Consider the following 26962-nt stretch of genomic DNA (forward strand, 5'->3'; position numbering starts at 1 on the left):
TTTGAAAAGGAGAGGGATGGAACCTGAAGACACGAAACTTTTAATGTTATCTAACATGGGGGCCAGGAAGGGAAAGTCATTGGTCAGAAGTTGAGATGGGGAGGTGATCAAAGAAGCAGGAGGTGCACTTGGAGAGGGCAATGGGGGAAGAAACAGAAAAATGGGGATTTAGGGCCAGTGTGCGGGCAGAGGTTGGACTTGGATGGGGAGAGGCAGTTACAGAGAGTCTCAATCTTAGAAACAGTGATTTACTAGGCATTTACAAGCACATCCTTTGTGCAGAAATGGCATTACAATATTTGGAGGCCTCCAAATTGGGGCAAGACCTTTTTCTGCCAGATTTGTGCCCTCTAATAGCAGTGGCATCATTTCCAGGCTTGGGCCTCCTTGTGATCTGCTCACTGACTCTGTTGTCATCTAATTTGATTACATTAAAATGAGGGTAAATGGGAGAGGCACATTGAACTGCCAGAAGTTATGTTCCCAATGCTTCAAGGGCAAGTTAAAATGTACTTTGTAACATGGAGAAATTTTCAAGAATGATTTCTGGAATTTGAAGTGATATTTTGGAGCAGTGTTTTTTTTAGTGAACCTGTTCAGAGGTGGATTTACTGGTCAAACCACTGGAAAATTTCTACCCACACACACAAAGGAACAAGTCTGAGTCAGCAGCATGGTATTCCCAATGGGCATTCCTTTATTCATTTCAATAAAGGAGGAGGAGGAGGAACACAATGGAGAGTAAGGCAACATCTGCAGAGGAATTGCCATATTCGATATTGCCCCCAGAAGAGTTTGTAAGCTATGTATATCTCGTGAAGATCTGTGAGAACATATGCGTGGGAAGAGTGCAGTTCATGAAACAGGCTTATAAGGTTGGCTATGTCAGGATCATCTGCCTGAACTTGCTTGTGGCAGTAAGCATAACCACATGCACTATGCCCAGAGGCTAAATGAAACTTCAAATAACAGGAGTTTTATACCAACGTGCTAACCAGGAATTGTGTAAATAAAACATAACGAATTCCAGTTTAGGAATAATTCCGACTTCCAAACAATTAAAGATGATCTATGGGGACCAGATGCTGACGAGCACAGGGCAGGGAGGCGCTCTCAAAAACAAAACATTTGTGGTGCGGAGTAATTGTTTATTACAGCAAATTCAGAGTGAAAATCACAACTGCTGCCGCAGAGTGCAGAGGACACCGACTGTGGACCAGACAGTCCCAGGTATGTGCATGTTTAGTTGCAAACAGACAAAACTGTATGTATAAGCTTCCCCAAGGTTGAAGTTTTTCCAGTAAGGACTGGAGATCGACAGACGGAAGGTCCCAGAGTCCATGAGTTCCAGCTCGGCAGCAGTTGGGATATTACTGGCCTCAGAACTGCAGGTAATGGAATGGAAAATATCAGCTTTCTCATTGCTGATGGCTGTAATAGACCATTAGACATGTGCCTTTGTGGTTATTGTGGAAGATAGGAGCAGGATCAGGTGTGCTGTCCCTGTGGGTGAATAGGTTGCTAAGTGTGCAGGTTGACTCTTTGAGACTGGCCAGTTGGGTGGCATACTGAAGGGGAACTAAAGATAATGAAACTATTCCCGAGCACGGAGTAGAAGCACTGGAGAATGTTTTAAATTTAAATAGTTAAGGTACGTTTTAAGTTGTTGGAATATATATGAGACGGTGTGTTGTTGAAATACTGGGACGTGGGAGTCGGTGCCAGAATGAGGAAGCTGGTCTGTCCCCAACGGTAAGTATGAAGACCCTGAAAAAAAGGTGAGTGAACATTTTAGATATTTTTTTTCCACAGCGACTTACCTGGATGGGGTCCCCTGAAGGTCTTCTGATAGTTTTTTAATTTTTTTACTGATGATTTTTTTTTTCAGGTCTTCAACCCTCCGTGGGCCCGAGTTCATCCTTGGTTAGGCAGCAAGTGCCTCTGCCGCTGAGAATGAGAGCTCCCGCCGGCTGCTGCCCAGATTGGCGACGTATGTTGTCCGTTTGCCCCCCGCCGATCTTCGAGAGACCTCCGCGATGAATAGCCCGCCCTTTGTTCCTGTCCTGTTCTGGTCTGCTCCCTGACTTTTCTGCCACATTGACTGTTAGTGCTGCTTCCTGATCTAGACAATGTCACTAACTGTTCTTCAAATTTCCATCCCTCTCTTACCTTTTTGGGTCAACTGACTCTTCCCTTCCTAGACTTCTCTCCACTTCCAGGGATTGGCTTGCCACTGACTCATACCTCAAGCCCACTGACTCCCACAACAACCTGGATTATACTTCCCACCCTGCTTCCTGCAATACTCCATTCCTTTTCTGTCTCGCTTGTATTTTCTCTGCTGCCATCTGCTGCACTTCATGTACGAAGAAGGCGTGATTACTCCCACTAACTAAACAAATACCGCGTCTAACTAATGGTAGAACTTCCAAAATGTCTTGGCTGGGAATTCAGCTCTCGACTGACATGATCCTTGACCAAGTCTGTACTTTTTTAAATTCATTCGTGGATGTAGACATCGCTGCCAAGGCCAGCATTTATTGCCCATCTCTAATTGCCCTCAAGAAGGTGGTGGTGTGCTACCTTGGGTTGTTCTGGTACAACTGACAGGCTTGCTAGGCCATTTCAGGGGGCAGTTAAGAGTCAACCTCATTGCTGTGGGTCTGGAATCACATATAGGCTAGATCAGGTAAGGATGGCAGATTTCCTTCCCTGAAGGACATTCGTGAACCAGATGGGTTTTAACAACAATCCGGTAGTTTCATGGTCACCATTACTGCCCTGGCCTGTCCTTCAGCCCTCGACCCCTTCCTTCCCCCACCTCCCTCCCAATAACCATGATGGGATTCCCCTTGTTACCCACTGACCTGCATATTCAACAGATCGTATTTCACCACTTCTAAACATGATCCCACCAACACTTGTTCCTGTTCTTTCTGCCTTCCCCCACTTTCTGAAGGGATTGTTGCTACTTTGCCACATTATTCACTATTCCATCAAACCAAACAACTGCTTTCCTTCCCTGGTACATTCCTGTCAAATCACAGAAGATGAAGCATGTTGATTCACTGCCTCTTACATTACTGCCCATTGTTGCAAATGTTCCTTCTGGCTGAGGCAGATTTCCTTCCCTAACAGACATTAATACAAGCCCATTACAGTGAGGCATAGAGAAGCTACTGCAAGATGGCAGGGTTCCGATTTATCCTCCACAATGATAACTCCCACCTAAGTGGCTCACCTTGGCCAATAAATATATGATTCAGTCTTGCCCTGATCAAATTATTTTCCTTTTGCTTAGAAATTTGAAGCAAAAATAAATTAACACAAATTCTGTTGGCTTTTTAACCACATTATTTGGGTTTAACCTCAGAACAAATGTATTTAAAGTTGATTGCCATTTTATAAGTTATGTATGCTGACCGATTGGAAACATAAAGAAAAACACTTTATTTAATAGAACAGCCTTTATCAGCATTTGTGAACTGGAAATTGTAGTACCCCTGGACGACACAAACTACAGACATATCAAGATAAGCTAAAAGAGCTCAAAGCAGACACAAATCCTAATAGTCTGACTTCAGTTCTGTGTGAAATAAATAAATAAAACAGCAGGAGTAAACTTGAGGATTTATACAATACAATAATATCCCAGCAAACAGCAGTCAAAATGGATTCAGAAAGGGAAAATCTTCCTCCTTGACTTCTTCAAGCAAGTGACAACCCAAGTGGACTTTCGAAAGCTCTATTATGTGATTATGTCTAGACTTCCAAAAAGCCTTTAACAAAGTTCCACACAAAAGGCTATTTCTTAAGCTCATAACTGGGGGGAGTAGACCATTTGGCCTCTTGAGCCTGCTCTGCCATTCAATAAGATCATGGCTAATCTGATCCTGGCCTCAAGTCCACTTTCCCGCCCGCTCCCCATAACTCTTGACTCCCTTATCGTTCAAAAATCTGTCTATCTCCGCCTTAAATATATTCAAAGACCCAGCCTCCACAACTCTCTGCGGGTAGAGAATTCCAAAGATTCTGAGAGAAGAAATTCCTCCTCATTTCTGTTTTAAATGGGCGACCATTTATTCTGAAACTATGCCCCCTAGTTCTAGATTCCCCCCATGAGGGGAAACATCCTCTCTGCATCTACTCTGTCAAGCCTCCTCAGAATATTAGATCTTTCAACAAGATCACCTCTCATTCTTCTAAACTCCAAGGAGTATAAGCCCAACCTGCTCAACCTTTCCTTCATATGGCAACCCCTTCATCTCACGAATCAACCTCGGGAACCTCTAAACTGCCTCCGATGCAAATATATTGTTCCTTAAATAAGGGGACCAAAACTGTACACAGTTCTCCAGGTGTGGTCTTACCAATGCCCTGTACAGTTGGAGCAGGACTTCCTTACTTTTATACTCCATCCCCCTTGCAATAAATAAGAACATAAGAACATAAGAATTAGGAACAGGAGTAGGCCATCTAGCCCCTCGAGCCTGCTCCGCCATTCAATAAGATCATGGTTGATCTGGTCGTGGACTCAGCTCCACTTACCCGCCCTCTCCCCGTAACCCTCAATTCCCTTATTGGTTAAAAATCTATCTATCTTTGACTTGAAAACATTCAATGAGCTAGCCTCAACTGCTTCCTTGGGCAGAGAATTCCACAGATTCACAACCTCTGGGAGAAGAAATTCTTTCTCAACTCGGTTTTAAATTGGCTCCCCCGTATTTTGAGGCTGTGCCCCCTAGTTCTAGTCTCCCCTACCAATGGAAACAACCTCTCTGCCTCTATCTTGTCTATCCCTTTCATGGTTTTAAATGTTTCTATAAGATCACCCCTCATCCTTCTGAACTCCAAGGAGTAAAGACCCAGTCTACTCAATCTATCATCATAAGGTAACCCCCTCATTTCTGGAATCAGCCTAGTGAATCGTCTCTGTACCCCTTCCAAAGCTAGTATATCCTTCCTTAAGTAAGGTGACCAAAACTGCACGCAGTACTCCAGGTGCGGCCTTACCAATACCTTATACAGTTGCAGCAAGACCTCCCTGCTTTTGTACTCCATCCTATAAACTCATAAAGTCCAACATTCCATTTGCCTTCCTGATTGTTTGCTCTACCTGCATGCTAACTTTTTGCGTTTCATGCACAAGAACTCCCAGATCATTCTGTACCGCAGCATTTTGTAATCTCTCCCCATTTAAAAAATAATTTACTTTTTTATTTTTCCTACCAAAATGGATAACCACACACTTTCCCACATTATATTCGATCAGCCAAATTTTTGCCCACTCACTTAGCCTTTGTAGATCCCTTACTTAGCCTTTGTAGAGTCCCTTTGTAGATTCTTTGCGTCATCCTGACAACTTGCTTTCCCACTTATCTTTGTATCATCAGCAAATTTGGCTACGTTACACTCGGTCCCTTCATCCAAGTTATTAATATAAGTTGTAAATAGTTGAGGCCGCAGCACTGATCCCTGTGGCACCCCACTAGTTACAGTTTGCCAGCCTGAAAATGACCCATTTATCCCGACTTTCTGTTAGTTAGCCAATCCTCTATCCATGCTAATATTATCACCCCCCAACCCCGTGAGCTTTTATCTTGTGCAGTAACCTTTTGTGTGGCACCTTATCGAAAGCTTTCTGGAAATCCGAATATACAACATCAACTGGTTCTCCTTTATCCACTCTGCTCGTTACATCCTCAAAGAACTCTAGCAAATTTGTCAAACATGATTTCCCTTTCATAAAATCATGCTGACTCTACTTGACTGCATTATGATTTTCTAAATGTCCTGCTACTACTTCCCTAATGATGGACTCCAGCATTTTCCCAATGACAGATGCTAGGCTAACTGGTCTATAGTTTCCTTCTTTCTGTCTCCCTCTTTCTTAAATAGAGGTGTTACATTTGCGGTTTTCCAGTCCACTGGGACCTCTCCAGAATTCAGGGAATTTTGGTAGATTACAATCATTGCATCCTTTATCTCTGCAGCCACTTCTTTTAAGATGCTAGGATGCAGGCCATCAGGTCCAGGGGACTTGTCCACCTTTAGTCCCATTAGTTTGCCTAGTACTTTATCTCTAGTGATCATGATTGTTTTAAGGCCCCCCCCCCTCCACAATAGCTCCTTGATTATCAATTTTTGAGATATTTTTAGTGTCCTCTACCATGAAGACCAATACAAAATATTTGTTCAAAGTCTCTGCCATTTTCCTGTTTTCCACTATTAATTCTCCAGTCCCATCTTCTAAGGGACCAAGGTTTACTTTACACGCTTCCTTTTTATATACCTGTAGAAGCTCTTACTGTCTGTATTTATATTTCTTGCTAGTTTACTCTCATATGCTAGCTTCTCTGTCTTTATCATTTTTTTAGTCATCCTTTGTTGGTTTCTAAATATTTCCCAATCCTCTGGCCTTCCATTGTCCTTCACAACGTTGTATGCCTTTGTTTTCAATTTGATACCATTTTACTTCCTTAGTTAGCCACAGATGGTTCATCCGTCTCTTAGCATCTTTATTTCTCACTGGAATAAATCTTTGCTGAGAGTTATGAAATATTTCCTTAAATGTTTGCCACTGCATTTCTACGGTCTTTCACTTTTTAATCTATTTTCCCAGTCCACTTTAACCAACTCTGCCTTCATACCTTTGTAATTACTTTTATTTAAGTTCAGGACACTAGTTTGAGACCTAGCTTTTTCACCCTCGAACTGAATTTGAAATTCTACCATGTTGTGGTCACTCTTCCCAAGAGGATCCTTTCACTACAAGATCATTAATTAATCCAGACTCGTTACACATTACCAGATCTAAAATAGTTTGCCTCCTGGTTGGTTCCACAATGTATTGTTCCAAGAAACCATCCCGCATATACTCGATGAACTCTTCCTCAAGGTTACCACTGCCAATTTGATTTGTCCAATCAATATGAAGATTAAAATCGTCCAGGATTATTGTGATACCTTTCTTACAAGTCTCCATTATTTCTTGATTTATACTCTGTGCCACAGTGTTGCTATTGTTTGGGGGCCCGTAGACCACTTCCACCAGTGAATTCTTTCCCTTATTACTTCTTATCTCCACCCAAACTGATTCTACATCTTGATCTTCTGAGCCTTGGGAAACCGTGGGAATGAATAACAAACTGGGTGATGGGAAGAAAGCCGAAGGTATTTCGAAGAGTTTTGTTGGCCTCAGGGATTCATGTAAGGACCACGACTGTTTCTAATTTACATTAATAACCTGTTTCAGAAACATCAAAACAAATTGATCAAATTTGCAGATGACAGCGAACTAGGAAGAGCAGTAGAATCAGAAGATGCACAATCATAAATTATGGAATGATATGCAAGTGGGAAGGACAATGGCAGATGAAATTTAATGCAGACAAATGTGAAGTGCTTCATATAGGGAGGGAAAATAGCGGGAGGAGGGGAGTGCCACAAATACTCCATGAATGGTGTTGAATAGCTAAGAATGATGTTGAGAGAGATCTAGGAGTCTTAGTAGACTTGATACTAAACATGTCCAATCAATGTACAGCAGCAATCAATAAAGCCAAATCAATAAAGTATATTGAACGATGTGGCTAAAAGAGTAGAACATAATTCAGAGGAAGTTGTGATCAGACTGCTCAGTCCTCTGGTCAGATCACATTGTGTCCAGTTCTGGTCACCAATGCATAAGATAGACATTCAAGTGCTGGTGATAGTGCAGAGAAGAGCCATAAGACTGATTCTAGTGTTGGGTCAGAGTTATGAGGAAAGATGCGAGAGACTTGAGCTTTTCCGCCTTGGATGAAGTGATCTTAGAGAGGTATTAAAGATAATCAATGATATTTAAATGGTAAATCTAGAAAATTAAATTAAACTATATTGCCTGAATAGGATAAGAGTTTATAAATTCAAACTAGTAAAGGTAAATTTTGGACTGATATCAGGAAGTTCTTAAATAAAAAGTGATCAACACTTGGAATGAACTTCTGGATACAGTAGTGGAGGCAACAACCTTAGAATCATTTAAGAAACGATAGGATGCTACAGGAGGTGGGGGGAGGGGAGAGGCTTAGGGTCCTTCTGATTGGATGAACTCAGATTGGAGGGAGGTGGGGGGAGGGGAGAGGCTTAGGGTCCTTCTGATTGGATGAACTCAGATTGGACAAACAGCTTTCGTCATCTGTAATTATCTTGCGATAACTGAAATCAACAGAATGAAGCCACCCTTAACAGAGAGGGTAATGAAAAAATGGTTTTTCAAGGATGAACAAATTAGGCTTTACCAGACACTAATAAACCACTTAAATCTTCAATTTTGTGATCTGTGATGTTGGCTCAATTCCTTGACATGCTGCTCCATTGTAATGCGGGCAGCTGTACTTCCTCGGAGATTCCAGTCACTTTACCATCGAAAATGTGTGTTATCCCCAGTGTGACGCAGTCTGGGAATGTGTATTATCCCCAGTGTGACACAGCCTGGGAATGTGTATTATCCCCAGTGTGACACAGTCTGGGAATGTGTATTATCCCCAGTGTGACACAGTCTGGGAATGTGTATTATCCCCAGTGTGACACAGTCTGGGAATGTGTATTATCCCCAGTGTGACACAGCCTGGGAATATGTATTATCCCCAGTGTGACACAGTCTGGGAATGTGTATTATCCCCAGTGTGACACAGTCTGGGAATGTGTGTTATCCCCAGTGTGACACAGTCTGGGAATGTGTATTATCCCCAGTGTGACACAGTCTGGGAATGTGTATTATCCCCAGTGTGACACAGTCTGGGAATGTGTGTTATCCCCAGTGTGACATAGTCTGGGAATGTGTGTTATCCCCAGTGTGACACAGTCTGGGAATGTGTGTTATCCCCAGTGTGACACAGTCTGGGAATGTATATTATCCCCAGTGTGACACAGTCTGGAAATGTGTATTATCCCCAGTGTGACACAGTCTGGGAATGTGTGTTATCCCCAGTGTGACACAGTCTGGGAATGTGTGTTATCCCCAGTGTGACACAGTCTGGGAATGTGTGTTATCCCCAGTGTGACACAGCCTGGGAATGTGTGTTATCCCCAGTGTGACACAGTCTTGGAATGTGTATTATCCCCAGTGTGACACAGTCTGGGAATGTGCGTTATCCCCAGTGTGACACAGTCTGGGAATGTACGTTATCCCCAGTGTGACATAGCCTGGGAATGTGTATTATCCCGAGTGTGACACAGTCTGGGAATGTGTATTATCCCCAGTGTGGCACAGCCTAGGAAGAGTCAAAGTCTTCAGGAAAAGAACAGAGAAAACTGTCTGGAAATCTCATATACACTTCTTATACCTCTTTACTTAGATGTGTCAAAAGTTGATTAAAATAAGCTAAATATGAGGTATATGCAACCTTTGCCACACACTAGCTTCTCCCACATCTAAAGTAAACACTAGTTTATCGCACCGATAGATTGGAAAAATGCCTGGCTTGATAAGGGTCACTAGTCTAAGCATGGTAAGTCATGTGGTTAACAAAAGATGCTGTTAAAGGTAAATATTAGCAAAGAATGAAAAGTATTTAATGCAGCTACTGGTAGAGGGAGCTTTCTCCTTTTCTCTCCTCGTCCCTAATCCCCACAAGCTCTACGCTTCAGGTCTTAAAGCGTTCTGTTCCTCTCCAATGAATTTCCAATGGCTCCCACTGTTCTGGTGGTGGCAGGTGGTGAAGGGAAACATATTCCAGGAGCAGTTGGGAACATTTTCCGAGATTTTTCACTTCCTTCCTGGTCAGATCTGGAACTCAGACTGTGAGGCTAAAGAGCTGACAGACATCTCAAAGAAGAATGGTGAGTAAAAATTAATGTGATATGCATGGAGAATGAATGATCTCCTGGAACTGAGTTACAGACTGTGATTTTTAAAAATTGTTTCATGAGATGTGTTCACGCTGGCAAGGTCGGCATTTATTGCCCATCCCTAATTACCCTGGAGAAAGTGGTGGTGAGCCGCTTTCTTGAACTGCAGAGGCCAGTTAAGAGTCAACCATAGTGCTGTGGGTCTGGAGTCACATATAGGCCAAGAAAGGATAGCAAATTTCCTTGCATAAAGGACATTAGTGAATCAGACAGGTTTTTACGACAATCATTACTGATACTAGCTTTTTATTCCAGATTTATTTAATTAACTGAATTTAAATTCCCCAGCTGTTGTGGTGGGATTTGAACTCGCGTCTCTGGCTCATTAGTCCCGACCTCTGGCCTACTAGTCCCGTAATGTAACCACTAAGCTACCGTACCCCTGGTTCAGGTGGTTTATTTAGAGAAAAAAATGATTATTTGGGAGTGAATTACAGGCTGTAATCAAATCATACGATTCCCAGAAATTATTTTAAGACTGCAATCTGATTGATTGTTTACATAGAGGATAATGGATGCCGTAGAGTAAGTTAAATTAAAGGGTTCCAATGCAGTGAAACAGCAAGTGAAGCTACGTCAGTTAATATCATTATGCCCGGAATTGACTCGAACATTTAGTATAGGCTATAAACTATAAAGTTCATGCAATGGTTAATCCATTTCCTAGAGCACACCCAGAGTGCTCCGTTCCATTGAATGATCACTAAGTTTTCAAGACATGGTTGACTGTGATTGCCAGGAATATGAGGGTTTGTGTCCCACACTAGGACCTGAGTGCATCATCCAGTCTGACACCCCAGTGCAATACTGAACGTGTGCTGTGTTGTCAGAGGTGCCGTCCTTCAGATGCAACATTAAACCAAAGTCCTGTCCACTTTTTCAGGCACTATTTACGGAAGAGTAGGGAGTTATTTTAATCTCCAGGCCAACATTTCCCTCTCAATCAAGACTGACACAAACAAATTAACTAATCCTTCTTCTCATGGCTGTTTGAGGAGCATTGATGTTTCTTCTTGCTGTTTATCAACATACATCAGAGTGACATCTTTCACATTATTCTGTCACTAAAACACAATTTTGTTCCATTTATCATGACAAAAATGGTATGTAAAACTATTGGGCTATTTACTCATCTAAATTGTAGCAATCCTGGAATCCTCTCTCTAATACCATTATGAGAATACCATCACCACAGGCTGCAGTGGTTCAAGGAAAGGCACACCACCACCTTCTCAGGGCATCTAGGGATAACCAATAAATTGTTAGTGTCATCCACATCTCGAATATCAAACAAAAATCCATCTTTTACAAGGCTGATGGCAACTAGTCGTTTCTGGGCGGTTATTGTAATAAAAATGGAAAGGGTGTTTCACTGTCAGTGTTCATGATTATGTTAATATTTAAAGAGCTTGGTCCTGTTACCGCTCTGCCATTTTGGTTCTTTTATTTTTTTTAAAGATCTATTTTTTACTAACTAAAGGTCTTCAGTCAGAGATTTGCATAGAATGAAAGAGAGAGATAAAAATGTTACTCGGTATTATTTTATTCATATCTTACGGTTTCTAATCTTTATCTTAAAAAGTTAAACTTTCTGTACATTGTAAAACTCCTCCTCTACAGTCAAACTGGAGTCCACAACTCTCCCTCCTCTGTAACGATTTGCAGTTTACCAACTTTATGATTCACAGGTAACTGTTGTTCATGGGTTTGTATGTAACCTTTAGGGCTGCTGATGAAGGGCCATGCGGCTCTTTGTCGGCCGGCGCGGACACGATGGGCCGAGATGGCCTCCTTCTGTGCTGTAAATTTCTATGTTTCTATTTACCAGATTTGAAGACAAAAATGGTGAATGTAAAACCCAGCTGCGTTCATGCAAATTCTTTTACAGTTCCCCTCTCTCCTTTACTGAGCGGACTCTGATTAATAAAAGTCAAGGATATCAGACTTCAAGTTTGTTTCACACAACTTGCAATTACGAAGCCTTGCAAAAAGATTATTGCATATATCATTAAATAAAAATAAGTTTAACAGTTATTATTGTACAGAGCTGAATTAAATTCATCCAATTGCCCCCACCCCCACCCTCAGTCCCCGGCTGCCACCAAGTTTTGGTCCCTACATTTTCAGTTGATGTATGTAGGTTATTAGTTTGTGATCCATTTAAGTTCAGGTCATTGTCCACAGAATATCAGTTGGCCTGCTCTGTGATGAAGAGCTAGTGGTACATGGAGGCTGACACATACTCTGGGGATGGATATTGTGAAATGAGGACACCCCAATGTAGCAGCCTAACCTCCTCTTGTGGCAATGCATCAGCCTGAACCAGTCTGGTTGTGTTTATACTTGCCAGCCATTTCCAAAATTCACACAATGCAAAACTGAAATTCATACTGTTTAAAATCTCCAGCAAAGGGCTGTGTAACCTGTTACTTAGACTGCCAGGTTCACAGAGATGTGTCCTTGGATATGTGTCTGTGTCCGTGGGGGAATTCCCCCGAGTTACTGCTTTTTTGGGGAGGTGGATTTGGGGTGATAAAAAGAACAGAATGGCTCAAGATGGGCAATAAATGCTGACCTTGCCAGCAATGCCTGCATCCCAGAACTAATGGGAAAAAAACTACCACCTCAAATTTGCTCCGAAAAAACTCCAGCTGCTTTCTCCTCCAAAAACATTTCCAGTCCTCTTTATGACCCACTAGAGTCAAGGGGGCATAGCCAGCTCTGAAGATCCATTCCTGTGCAGAACATATCCCTGGGATAGATACAACATGGGGGAGGCCATTTGAATGGTGGGGTTTCCTTGCCTGCCTGCATAGCTTTCTTTAAAGCACTTTGAGGTGGAGTCACGACTTTTGCTGCCACTTGTATTCAGCTCTGCTCAAAGTACTGCCCATCACTCAAGACGTGGATTTCCCTTTATTTTCATGTTATGAAGAGGAGTGTCTGGGAAATCGTTGAGTGGCCGCCCTCCTCCTGCAAGCTGAGTGCAAGGGTGCACGATACTCTGAGAAAGCACATGAAGCTGAGAGGAGGTTTGATGAGCTTTGCTCTGTCTTCATCAGCCTTCCGCTGCCAGCCTGCCTCCAACCTTGTTATCCCCTGCTGCCCAGATGGCTCAGGATCTTCCATGGTGGTGGCCCCCCTCCAGTGGTATTTCTTTGGCACTGATTGTAGGTCAGCTTTTCCTCTATAAAAAGAAAAAGAAAGACTTGGATTTATATAGCGCCTTTCACAACCACCGGATGGCTCAAAGCGCTTTACAGCCAATAGAGTATTTTTGGAGTGTAGTCACTGTAGTAATGTAGGAAACATGGACGCCAATTCAATAGGAAGCAAAGACCCTATTGGAAAAGTATGAGTGGCAATACTCACTATCCCATGCTGATGAGAATTGAAGTCTAGCCCTTGTGGCAAATAAAGAGAGTCAAGAGAGTGGCTGATGCGTGTGGATGCTAGTTAGGTGTTTGGCATGGTTTCCCTTTGCATTATTGAGTTCCCCTGATGCCCAGGTGCTGAGAGAAGTTAGTAGGTGAATGAAGGCTCTAGCAGCGGTCACCCTTGTGTGGCCACTGAAACTTTCTCAGCACTGTGTGGCAGTTGTCAGGGTGCTGGAAGTTTCACTGACTTCCTCTGCCATCTTTCTCCACACACCCTGCACCATCGGGCTTCCTGCCCATAGTGCCCATGAGATCGTTTCTCTCGGCACTGACTTCTGCCAGCCATACCTTCAGAGGCAGATCTGAAAATCTGTGCCCTTGTTGATGCTCCCACAACCATCTTGCAGTGAATGGAGCTGTAAATGGAAGGCTTAAGGTAGAGATATTTAAGGTGGAGAGACAGATTTTTGAATGATAAGGTGGTCCATGGTTATGGGAAGTGGGCAGGGAAGTGGAGTTGAGGCCAAGATCAGATCAGCCATGATATTGAATGGCGGAACAGGCTTTCAAAGGGCCAAATGGCCTACTCCTGCTCCTATTTCTATTGTTTTTAATGCTTCCCCTTTAAGGCAGCACCAGAACTGTATTCCCTCCTGGTAACACAATGCAGAAAGTCACAGTGAAAATGTGCAAGTAAACTGCACCCTCTCCTCCAACATAGAACATGAATAAAGCACCGTGGGATCTTTTCCAGCCTGAGTGATTATGAAGCTGGAGCTGGGGAAGTATCAGGAGGAGTGGGTCACCTTGTGCAGGTGAAAGACTATTCTCTTCTCTACCCTGAACTAGAGAGTCTGGGATCAACTGAGGGCCAGAAAAGCACCAACCCCCCCCATTGAGGACCACCCACAGCCTTTCACCTATCTGCCATTCTCAGGATAAGCCTCATTCTACCAGAGAAAGGCCTGACCATGCCAGCTTTGAAAATTATGTGGAGAACTGTGCAGAATGCTCACTGTATGTAACAATAACCTCAAACAATACTGCACTAAGAAAGTGTTATTCTGGTGACTTTGAGTGTTTTTTTAAATAAAGAGGCTTGTAAGATGCTCACAAAGATTCAATCCCAAAGCACTCCTCTTTACTAGTGTAAAACATTTTTCTTATTTGATTTCAGCAAACACTTTGGAGGCCTGGTCCTTCTTAATCCAGGATGGTTATCAGGAGATACTGAGCTGGTACTGCAGTGTGCATGAGTGCTGTGAGTCGGGAGACTGCCGGCTAATCAACAACATCACAGGTAAATAAGAATTGACTTGTGCAGTGTTTATAGGCATGGAGGAGACAGCCCAACATCCCCGAGTAGGACCCCTTTAGCATCAAACCGTGTTTGGTGTCCTTCAGCTGTAAGGAGTATGGGCTCTGTGTTTTATGTTTTATGAGATTTAGATCTTTTGCTTTGTGTTGGAGAACATGTTCTGGCCTGGGGTCGAGTCAGAGCAGAGCTTCTTGCAAATAACTGACACTGTGCCCATTGGTATGGATTCCAGACTGCACCAGCTAAGGTATTCACATCAATTGGGTTGAAGTGGGCTTAGTGGCCAAGTGCATTAGTGCTCATAATATATCCGGAGGAGTACCGCCTCTCCTTCAACTGTGGGCCTCAACAGACTTACAGCTCCATGTGCCTCGAGACTGTTGTTCATAAGCTGCCTGACTGTGGGCTGTTGACTGAGCTGGGGGCTCCTGTGCTGCTCCATCCCCTTTTCTTGCTCTTCAGTAAAAGGTGGCTAGGCAATGCTATTAGGAGCTAGGTCTATCCCACTTTTCATGCCATTGAAATCGTTCTTAGAAATTTTAGGAACAGCAAAAAGTAATGAGGCTCAACGGACCTGTTCCTTGTTTTATCAAATTAGAACCAGTTTTCTTTCGCGCTATGTGCAACTGCCCACAGTAGCAAGATTGAAAGCAGGTGCTTGCTGTGTGGCAGATCCATGTCCCATCACTCCAGTCTCTGTTCCTGTCATTGGCTCTTGAATAGGACGTTGGTTAGGATCAAGTTAGCTACATTGGTATGCAGGAGCATGATGTAACTGGTAAATTAGTGCAAATTCTCAGGCACTTGTTGGGGAGGGAGGTTTGTATTTAACTGCGGCCAGTACACTACCTGACTTGTCAATCTTGTTACTGTTATTGGATGGAAGTAGAACATTGTATCATTTCCCTATCCAGTATCACCTTCACCTTGAGTCACATAATATTCCATTTAGATAAACATGTTATGAACGGAATTGCCTCTAAGGTAGGAATGGAAAGGTACAATAAGATTTGTTTTTGTGTGTTTTCTAATCAGGGCTTGACCATGATCTCAGCAAAAAGTTACATGGACAGCATGTGGCCAAGGAGGTCGTAGTGAAAGCGGTGAAAGGTTTCTTAGCAACCAAAAACCCAGAGAAAGCACTGGCGCTTTCCTTCCATGGTTGGTCCGGTACTGGCAAGAATTTTGTGGCAAAAATGATAGCGGACAACCTGTACCGAGATGGGCTAAGAAGTGAGTGTGTGCATTTCTACATTGCTCCCTTCCACTTTCCACATGCCAACCTGGTTGACGTTTACAAGGTAAGCAGTGCTGAACCGAATGAATGGATACCCAATTCACTCAACCATATGCTATGTGCATATTTATCGGCTCAATGTCATTCAAATCTGCCAGCCAAAAAAAGATGTGAACTGCTTGTTCTCATCAGTATCACTGATAGGGCACAACTGGGGAAAGTGAAAGCATTACAATTGAACAGCATGGTCACCTAGTAAAACCTTGGAATAGTGGAGAAGATTAAAATAACAAGTTTTCTGTTTCTGCTAGAAGCTATTAAACAGTGGGGATTGGCCATATGCAAAGATTACATCTATCATATTTATACATTTCTAATCAGCCCTAGTGGGTTGACCATCTCAAGGCACTACAACATATTTGGTAAACATAAGCTTTGGCCTGCCAAGCTTGCCAAAAAGTGTAGCGGATATCTCACTCAGGCCAAATATATGTCTTTCTCTGGGTGGGAGAAGGGAAAAATTTGACCTAATTTGTGTTACTTTGAACAATTAGATCTGTGTTTAACAGAGTTGAAAGCCTTTTGGTTATAAAGTAATTTAAAACTAATTGAAATGGAATAATGCCAACACTAATTTCAAATGTATTATTTAATGTGATAATCAGGTAATTGATTCCTGAAGGGTGAGCGTTCAAGTCTCAATGTCTATCTGTCATTCAGATCAATAGCGAGAAAGCAGGAATGGGGTACTGAAGTTGCATGTTCAGCCATGAACTCATTGAATGGCAGTGCAGGCTCGAAGGGCCTACTCCTGCACCTATTTTCTATATACTGAGACTACCGTCACTAGTCTGACATGCTATATTTGAATGGTGTTGATGGCAGTCATGATGGATTGGGTCACTCATACTGTTCCTCCTTGAGTGAGGATGCATGAGCAGAAAATGGACTATGATGTAAGAAAGAGGATAAGGGGAGAAAAAAAACCCTGAAATATCAAAAGCTGTGAACCCCACAGTTATTTACCCTCTCTCTTTCAGGCTCAACTCCAGCAGTTCATTCTGACAGCTGTACAACAATGCAAACGATCTTTGTTTATATTTGATGAGGCAGAAAAGCTACATCAAGGCCTTATTGATGCCATCAAGCCTTACATTGACCATTATGACCATGTGGATGGGGTGGACTTCAGAAAATCCATGTTTATTTTCTTAAGGTAATCTAAAGATAAAATAGTCATGTAGCTTAATCAATCAGTTGACAGCCGGAAAAAGGCAGGACCCAGTGCTACCAGTCACAGCTACCACTGCAGAAGCCTTTTTAAAAAAAAAAACACTTTGGTTCATTCAGCAGCAAGGGCAGCATTGCCAAAATCAGGACGGTCTCTGCTCTAATATAAATGGGCCCATGAGAGTCTTTTTCAGATTCCAGGACTACTTGTGCAATGTTAGGCTCCTTTCCTGAACTGGAGAATACTGTTTTGTTATATTTGAGATTTTGAAGGATGTTGTTTTTCAACCTATATTATGCGATTGCATATGTAGCTATTGGAAGGAGCCAGTCGTCATGCTGTTGTTTATTGGGTTAGCTTCAAGGTAGCTCTAGGTAACTCCTAGGTAGATGAAGGTAGCAGGGGAACACTCAGCCAATCTGTGTGTACGTGTTTAACATGGGCTGGTGGGTGAGCTATAAACGGATGACCAGTTTGAGTCTGCTAGACATGGGGGAAGGGAAGGTTTATCTTTGAGCTGCAGTGTTGTTCAGTGATTTCAGCCAATTCTGTATTTCATACTTATTACAGCAAACAAAATCAAACCAAATGAACCCAACATTGCACAAAAGTCCAACACCAATATCTCTGTACAGCTCACAACCCCGACTGCTGGAAACTGCCAACTCAAATCAAACTTACTATTGGCAAATGTTGCACAACGATCAAATACTGTAGTTTAAATGTCACAACCTCATTTTAAAAAACTGTAGATGTGGAACGACCCAGGTCGATGTTATTGCAGCTGATTGCGTGGCCATTCCTAGTAGTTCACCAGCATGTTCAGGTCCTGAGTTACTTCCACACACTCGTTTATTCCTGCCTCTACTTACCTTCTGGCTCAACTAGTCTCTCAACTTCATTTGCCTTTCTTCCCAACCAACTAATGTACCAGAAAAAACCTCCTCTGCTGGTGCAATAGTGAGGGGTGTTAGAATTGCCTTTAGGAAAAATTAGGCAAGGTTCCCACTCCTAAATGCCATTTAATGATTCCTGCTGGAATTTGACCGAAGACAGGAACAGGCCGATCTGTGATGTTCCGAGCTGGTTACGAGTCACAAATGCAACAACTTGCACTTTCACAATGAAACAGCTCGGGAAACTTTACTGGTCTGTGTGTGGGTACGGGGGTGTAATGGAGTATTTAAAATAAACAACACCAGATGTGGGTTCAAAGATTCAAATAGTCTTTATTTGCATCGGTGGGGAAATCTCCTGCTCATTTGTCTGTAGCCAGGCTTCTCTGATGATACAAAGTTCCAAACAATCTTTTATACATTTAACGATGCATGTCAGCCCCGTGCACAGTCCCCCCTATGTCGTTTAATTGGCCCATAGCCTGCGTGCATAATTGCTGATAGAAACATAGAAAATAGGTGCAGGAGTAGGCCATTCGGCCCTTCTAGCCTGCACCGCCATTCAATGAGTTCATGGCTGAACATGCAATTTCAGTACCCCCTTCCTGCTTTCTCGCCATACCCCTTGATTCCCCTAGTAGTAAGGACTTCATCAAACTCCCTTTTGAATATAATTAGTGAATTGGCCTCAACTACTTTCTGTGGTAGAGAATTCCACAGGTTCACCACTCTCTGGGTGAAGAAGTTTCTCCTCATCTCGGTCCTAAATGGCTTACCCCTTATCCTTAGACTGTGACCCCTGGTTCTGGACTTCCCCAACATTGGAAACATTCTTCCTGCATCTAACCTGTCTAAACCCGTCAGAATTTTAAATGTTTCTATGAGGTCCCCTCTCATTCTTCTGAACTCCAGTGAATACAAGCCCAGTTGATCCAGTCTTTCTTGATAGGTCATTCCCACCATCCCGGGAATCAGTCTGGTGATCCTTCGCTGCACTCCCTCAATAGCAAGAATGTCCTTCCTCAAGTTAGGAGACCAAAACCGTACACAATACTCCAGGTGTGGCCTCACCAAGGCCCTGTACAACTGTAGCAACACCTCCCTGGCCCTGTACAACTGTAGCAACACCTCCCTGCCCCTGTACTCAAATCCCCTCGCTATGAAGGCCAACATGCCATTTGCTTTCTTAACCGCCTGCTGTACCTGCATGCCAACCTTCAATGACTGATGTACCATGACACCCAGCTCTCGTTGCACCTCTCCTTTTCCTAATCTGTCACCATTCAGATAATAGTCTGTCTCTCTGTTTTTACCACCAAAGTGGATAACCTCACATTTATCCACATTATACTTCATCTGCCATGCATTTGCCCACTCACCTAATCTATCCAAGTCACTCTGCAGCCTCACAGCATCCTCCTCGCAGCTCACACTGCCACCCAACTTAGTGTCATCCGCAAATTTGGAAATACAACATTTAATCCCCTCGTCTAAATCATTAATGTACAGTGTAAACAGCTGAGGCCCCAGCACAGAACCTTGCGGTACCCCACTAGTCACTGCCTGCCATTCTGAAAAGTACCCATTTACTCCTACTCTTTGCTTCCTGTCTGCCAACCAGTTCTCAATCCATGTCAGCACACTACCCCCAATCCCATGTGCTTTAACTTTGCACATTAATCTCTTGTGTGGGACCTTGTCGAAAGCCTTCTGAAAGTCCAAATATATCACATCAACTGGTTCTCCCTTGTCCACTCTACTGGAAACATCCTCAAAAAATTCCAGAAGATTTGTCAAGCATGATTTCCCTTTCACAAATCCATGCTGACTTGGACTGATCATATCACCTCTTTCCAAATGCGCTGCTATGACATCCTTAATAATTGATTCCATCATTTTACCCACTACTGAGGTCAGGCTGACCAGTCCATAATTCCCTGTTTTCTCTCTCCCTCCTTTTTTAAAAAGTGGGGTTACATTGGCTACCCTCCACTCGATAGGAACTGATCCAGATTCAATGGAATGTTGGAAAATGACTGTCAATGCATCCGCTATTTCCAAGACCACCTCCTTAAGTGGGATGCAGTCCATCAGGCCCTGGGGATTTATCGGCCTTCAATCCCATCAATTTCCCCAACACAATTTCCCGACTAATAAGGATTTCCCTCAGTTCCTCCTCCTTACTAGACCCTATGACCCCTTTTATATCCGGAAGGTTGTTTGTGTCCTCCTCAGTGAATACCGAACCAAAGTACTTGTTCAATTGGTCTGTCATTTCTTTGTTCCCCGTTATGACTTCCCCTGATTCTGACTGCAGGGGACCTACGTTTGTCTTTACTAACCTTTTTCTCTTTACATATCTATAGAAACTTTTGCAATCAGTCTTAATGTTCCCTGCAAGTTTCTTCTCGTACTACATTTTTCCTGCCCTAATCAAACCCTTTGTCCTCCTCTGCTGAGTTGTAAATTTCTCCCAGTCCCCGGGTTCGCTGCTATTTCTGGCCAATTTGTATGCCACTTCCTTGGCTTTAATACTATCCCCGATTTCCCTTGATAGCCACGGTTGAGCCACCTTCCCTTTTTTATTTTTACGCCAGACAGGGATGTACAATTGTTGTATTTCATCCATGCGGTCTCTAAATGTCTGCCATTGCCCATCCACAGTCAACCCCTTAAGTATCATTCGCCAATCTGTCCTCGCCAATTCACGCCTTATACCTTCAAAGTTACCCTTCTTTAAGTTCTGGACCATGGTCTCTGAATTAACTGTTTCATTCTCCATCCTAATGCAGAATTCCACCATATTATGGTCACTCTTCCCCAAGGGGCCTCGCACAATGAGATTGCTAATTAATCCTCTCTCATTACACAACACCCAGTCTAAGATGGCCTCCCCCCTAGTTGGTTCCTCGACATATTGGTCTAGAAAACCATCCCTTATGCACTCCAGGAAATCCTCCTCTACCGTATTGCTTCCAGTTTGGCTAGCCCAATCTATGTGCATATTAAAGTTACCCATTATAACTGCTGCACCTTTATTGCATGCACCCCTAATTTCCTGTTTGATGCCCTCCCCAACATCACTTCTACTGTTTGGAGGTCTGTACACAACTCCCACTAATGTTTTTTGCCCTTTGGTGTTCTGCAGCTCTCCCCATATAGATTCCACATCATCCAAGCTAATGTCCTTCCTAACTATTGCATTAATCTCCTCTTTAACCAGCAATGCTACCCCACCTCCTTTTCCTTTTATTCTATCCTTCCTGAATGTTGAATACCCCTGGATGTCGAGTTCCCAGCCCTGATCATCCTGGAGCCACGTCTCCGTAATCCCAATCACATCATATGTGTTAACATCTATTTGCACAGTTAATTCATTCACCTTATTGCGGATACTCCTTGCATTGAGACACAAAGCCTTCAGGCTTGTTTTTTAACACCCTTCGTCCTTTTAGAATTTTGCTGTACAGTGGCCCTTTTTGTTCTTTGCCTTGGGTTTCTCTGCCCTCCACTTTTCCTCATCTCCTTTCTGTCTTTTGCTTTTGTCTCCTTTTTGTTTCCCTCCATTGGTTCCCATCCCCCTGCCAAATTAGTTTAACTCCTCCCCAATAGCACTAGCAAACACTCCCCCTAGGACATTGGTTCCGGTCCTGCCCAGGTGCAGACCGTCCGATTTGTGCTGGTCCCACCTCCCCCAGAACCAGTTCCAATGCCCCAGGAATTTGAATCCCTCCCTGCTGCACCACTGCTCAAGCCACGTATTCTTCTGCGCTATCCTGCGATTCCTACTCTGACTAGCATGTGGCACTGGTAGCAATCCCGAGATTACTACTTTTGAGGTCCTACTTTTTAATTTAGCTCCTAGCTCCTTAAATTCGTTTTGTCGGACCTCATCCCTTTTTTTTTTACCTATGTCGTTGGTACCAATGTGCACCACGACAACTGGCTGTTCTCCCTCCCTTTTTAGAATGTTCTGCACCCGCTCCGAGACATCCTTGACCCTTGCACCAGGAAGGCAACATACCATCCTGGAGTCTCGGTTGCGGCCGCAGAAACGCCTATCTATTCCCCTCACAATTGAATCCCCTATCACTATTGCTCTCCCACTCTTTTTCCTGCCCTCCTGTGCAACAGAGCCAGCCATGGTGCCATGAACTTGGCTGCTGCTGCCCTCCCCTGATGAGTCATCCCCCTCAACAGTACTCAAAACGGTGTATCTGTTTTGCAGGGGGATGACCGCAGGGGACCCCTGCACTACCTTCCTTGCATTGCTCTTCCTGCTGGTCTTCCATTCCCTATCTGGCTGTGGACCCTTCACCTACGATAAGACCAACTCGCTACACGTGCTACTCACGTCATTCTCAGCATCGTGGATGCTCCAGAGTGAATCCACCCTCAGCTCCAATTCCGCAACGCGGTCCGTCAGGAGCTGGAGGCGGATACACTTCCCGCACCGGAAGTGTCCCTGAGTTCCCACATGGTACAGGAGGAGCATATCACGTGACCGAGCTCTCCTGCCATGACTTAACCCTTAGATACACTTAAATTGGCAACAACAATGTTAAAAGTTACTAACTGATATAAAAAAGAAAAAGAAAAGCTGCTCCCCAATCACCAGCCAATCACTTACCCCCTTGGCTGTGACATCACCTTTTGATTTCTTTCTACTTCTTTTTTGCTTTCTCTCCCAGCTGGAGCTGTACAAGCCCCGCCTCTCTCCCCGGACTGCCCGACTGCTGAGCCTTTATAGGCCACTGCCTCTCTCGACGCTCCCCGGACTGCCCGACTGCTGAGCCTTTATAGGCCACTGCCTCTCTTGACGCTCCCCGGACTGCCCGACTGCTGAGCCTCTATAGGCCGCTGCCTCTCGCCAACTCCCGCCTCTCTCGACGCTCCCCGGACTGCCCGACTGATTGTGTGACGCGAAAGGGAATTAGTCAATCATCGCCTGTGTCTCATATCAGATGGACTTTCTCCAACGTGTTACTTCTGACCCCTATCTCGGTTTAGCTGCCTCTCTGGGCCTCCTGTGGTTCAACAGTTTGGCTATTTGTAATTGTACTCAGGTTACACAGCTTGTAACAGTTAATCATTCTGACATGTTAATCTTAGCGTTATCTTTTCTGCCTTTTAAGCAACGTAGAAAGCCTACTACGACAAAAGCCTATTTAGCTCTTTTTAGTCCCGAGACCCATTCTTAACCCTTTAATTATAGCAGAGCTCAAAAGCCCCACTTCAGGGGGGGAATCAAAGGGAGAAAATGAGCGAGAGAATTAGGGGAGATTTCTGAAAATACGGTCAAAAGGGTAGATTTTGAGAATAATTTTGAAGCTAGTAACAAGGCACAGAGATTCAGGACAAAAATGCAGAGACATGATGGATGAATGCTCAGCCACTATCAATGATGAAGAGCCCAGGAGAGGTGGGGGCAGGCAACACAAAGTACAGTTGCAAAGTTAGAGAGCAGTGGGGCCATGGCAGGAATTAAAACAAGGACCAGCATTATAGAAAGAATGCACTGGACATAGGGAGTCAATGGGTTAGAGAGGTCAGAGGAGATGAGGATATGGGATAGGATGTAAGCAGCTAACATATGGATGAGCTGGAGTTTATGTAGAGCAGAGCTTGGGAGGTCCTCAGGAAGAATCAAGCTAGGAAGGGTAAGGACTTGAGCAGTGATGGCAGCAAAGTAGGACATAGAGGACTGGTTGTGGGTATCAAGCCAAGGTCAGGGTTGAGCAGGACAGAGGTTGCCTACAGTCAGTTTCAGCCTAATGGGATAGGAACTGGCGCATGAGGTGTGCACAATCTGATGGAAGTCAATAAGGAAGGCCTCAGTCAACCAATGTTGAGTGAGAACACTGGGCTCATTGATGATATTGCAGAGGCAATCGGCAGTACAGTGACAGTCATTGGGCCAAGAGTGATGGCGGAGAGGTATTATTGGATGTCATTAGCTCATGTATGGTAGCTAACACTATGGTTGTGGATATTTGGAGCGAATTTCTTGAGATTCTCCCACTCATCCGCTGTAACTTCGGTGGAAGAGTCACGGATACTCCAGAAAAACAGTATAAATGTCTTCCTGCTGTTTTCCTGGGGTTTCTGTACTCTTCTGCTAAAGTTCTGACGGACAGTCAGGCAAATCGCAGCAGGAATTCACTCCATTTATTACTGAAGCGAAACATGCAAAAGAGGAAGAGGAGAAGTAAAGCATGAAGCTTTAGAGCACACCAAAGGTGATTGTGCAAGTGTGGGAGAAGCTTCTGAAGGAGATGTACTAGCTGCCTTGCAGCAGCTAAGAGTGGAACCATGGTAGGGAATTGCCAAGGAAGAGGGAAGTATACAGAGCATAGAAAATGGAGGAGGAAAGAGTCATTGACCTTATCTGTCGCCATGGAAACACTGAGGAGCGGGAGTGCACCATAGTCATGTTGGAGGTAACTGATGACTTTGACCAGAGCTGTCTTGATGCTGTCAGCCGGTTGGAAATTACGTGAAAAGATTCAAGGGGGAGACTGGGGGATAGGGAGAAGGGAGAATGAATGGGAGTCAGGGAAAAGAGGGAGAATGGAGGTTGGGGGTTCGGCGGAGAGAGGGACAATGTGGTTGGTCAGAACCAAGGTTCCCTTGAGGCTGCACCGCGGTCTGCCAGTCTGGCACAGCTCGGGACCGGCTTTTGCAATCTTAAATTTTGCGCATACGCAAAATTGTGAATGGGCCATGCAATCCAAAAATAAATTAGAGGGAACATTGGTCAGAATGTCACATGATTAAACCTCCAGAAATGCCTCCTCCATGCATTATAAGAACTCAGAGTCCTCTACAAAACATAGTCGGGCTCCAGATCTTGTCTCTACGTTCTGCTAGAAGCAGGGTTCTGGGGCATAATTAAGACATAGGAGATCAGTTGCCAGCTGTTACTCACTACAATTTCTCCAAGTCTTAATTTTCCCAGCAAACGTATTGATAATTGTGAGATATCGATCCTCGTCCCACTTATTTCTTGCATGCGGTACCCAGTTATTGTGCCATTTAATGGAGAGAGGGGAAAAATTACTTCTGTAAACTATTGCCACATCTCCCAATTGTGTAACTGTATGTGTCCCAAGGGCAGCCTGCCAAGTGAATGAGTTTTTATCTCGTCAGATGAAAAACAATTCCCCCTCATTTGAAAAACAAATATTAAGTTAATTTTCTATCCGTTTATTGCCCAAGTCCTGGACTTCAATATAAAATACTGCATTGTACAGTAACCTTTGCAACTCATGAACTGAAATGATGGGCTTTTAGTTTTTAAATGTAAATCTGTACAGAGTTTAAATCAATGCAATAGTCAGACACAAGTGGGAACTTTTGGCCATTGAGGTATGCCGTTTCCATCTTGTTGACATAGGCTGGACTCTGTTCAGTGTGAAGTGGCACATTGTGCTTGCTTCATTGTACAGCCTCATTCTCAGGACACATAGACCGACTGACTGTAATGAGTCCAATCCATATTGACTACAAGTTGCTACAAAAATTCATCCCCAATCATAATTACTTCAGTTAGTGTCTTTGGACATTGGTGACAAGGAAAGAGTCTTGAGTTAGGGGTTGGTCATTTAGGACTAAGGTTTCTTCACTCAGAGTGTTTTGAATCTTTGGAATTCTCTGCCCCAGATGGCTGTGAATGTTCAGTCATTGAGGATATTCAAAAATATACGCAAGAGATTTTTGGACTTTGGGGGAATCAAGATATATGATCGGGCAGGAAAATGGAGTTCAGGTCGAAGATTATTGAATGACGGAACAGGCTCAAGAGGCCTTATAACCTGCTCCTATTTCTTGTGTTCTTATGAAAACTATCAACATCTAAATTGACTGCTAAAACAAAAACAAATCAAAAATAAATACTACCACAAGTTGTGTTGGGCTGGTAACTTGTTACTGATTTAATGTACAATGTAAAACTCTGACACCAGCTTTGTGTTTCACAGTAATATCACATGTTAATTATGTTCAAACATTCCTCTGCTCTCTAGTAATATAGCAGGAAATTCCATAAACAGGGTGACATTGGAATTTTGGCAAGCTGGACAAAATCGAGAAGAGATTACTATGGAAGACTTGGAGCACCGGATCCAAAGAGAAGCTGCAACCTCGAAAGGTAAATTATATGGGGGAAGAATTGGGGTGAATGAAAAAGCAATAAGACAGAGGAACACGCCGAGTAATTCTGGGGAATGGGCAGTGGTGACAATACCAGACCTGGGAGGGGAATGGAACAATGGGATATGACGAGAGAGTTAGGCAATTGGAATGATAGAATAGATAACTGGGCAAGAAAGCATTTCAAGGAGAGAATCAGGCTGTGAGAGGAAGTGTAGTAGTGGTTAGAAGGGTGGCTATGTGGAGAATCAAGAAGGTTTAATTCCTGCTTCCAGAGTCAACTCAATGGCAGTAACAAATACAAGTGGTAAATAGCCACCAGCTATAGGGCCACCATGTCATTCTGGCCACGGCCACGGCCACATACGCCAGCAAAATATTAACATTACTGGTCTGTAGGGATCTTCCCCTGACATCAGGAAAGGTCAGCATCAAAATTGTAAAGTTATGAATGTAAGTATCCAGTATTCCTGACACCATTCCAAATCCATCCCACAGTGTAAATGAAGTGAATCTGTGACACCAGCAGCTCGACCAATGAAGCAATAAAGTCACAAAAGAGGCAAACGATTGGGAAGAATTCCTAATCTTTCTTGTGTCCTGTTTCCAGGGGGATTTGCACAGACTGGCCTTGTGAACGAGAACCTCATCGACTTCTTCATCCCGTTCTTACCTCTGGAGTACAAGCATGTTAAGTTGTGTGTGCGTGATGCTCTTCGTTCCAGAGGAATCAAATATGAGGTCGACATCCTGGATGAAGTGGCTAAGGGAATGCTGTATTTTCCAAAGGAGGAAAAACTCTTCTCCGCACAGGGCTGCAAATCGGTCTCACAACGGGTCAACTTCTTTCTGCCCTGA

The 26962-nt window shown here is 43.6% G+C and overlaps 1 protein-coding gene across 1 annotated transcript; it reads left to right on the top strand.

The window, feature by feature from the left end:
• The first annotated feature begins 734 nt into the window (after window positions 1-734).
• On the top strand, window positions 735-26962 carry tor3a (torsin family 3, member A). The gene is made up of 7 exons (XM_070888243.1): window positions 735-917; window positions 9699-9825; window positions 14449-14571; window positions 15625-15890; window positions 16867-17042; window positions 25978-26102; window positions 26715-26962. Exons 1-7 carry the CDS (start codon window positions 735-737, stop codon window positions 26960-26962), a joined length of 1248 nt encoding a protein of 415 aa, XP_070744344.1.

This window comes from Pristiophorus japonicus, chromosome 8 (genome assembly GCF_044704955.1).
Source record: "Pristiophorus japonicus isolate sPriJap1 chromosome 8, sPriJap1.hap1, whole genome shotgun sequence".
Classification (NCBI taxonomy): domain Eukaryota; kingdom Metazoa; phylum Chordata; class Chondrichthyes; family Pristiophoridae; genus Pristiophorus; species Pristiophorus japonicus.

Excerpts from the sequence above, each read along its gene's own strand:
- tor3a (XM_070888243.1), top strand. The coding sequence starts at position 735 with ATGGAGAGTAAGGCAACATCTGCAGAGGAATTGCCATATTCGATATTG. Across the intron at positions 9,826-14,448 it reads AGACATCTCAAAGAAGAATG|CAAACACTTTGGAGGCCTGG; the intron begins GTGAGTAAAAAT and ends ATTTGATTTCAG. Across the intron at positions 26,103-26,714 it reads AGAAGCTGCAACCTCGAAAG|GGGGATTTGCACAGACTGGC; the intron begins GTAAATTATATG and ends TCCTGTTTCCAG.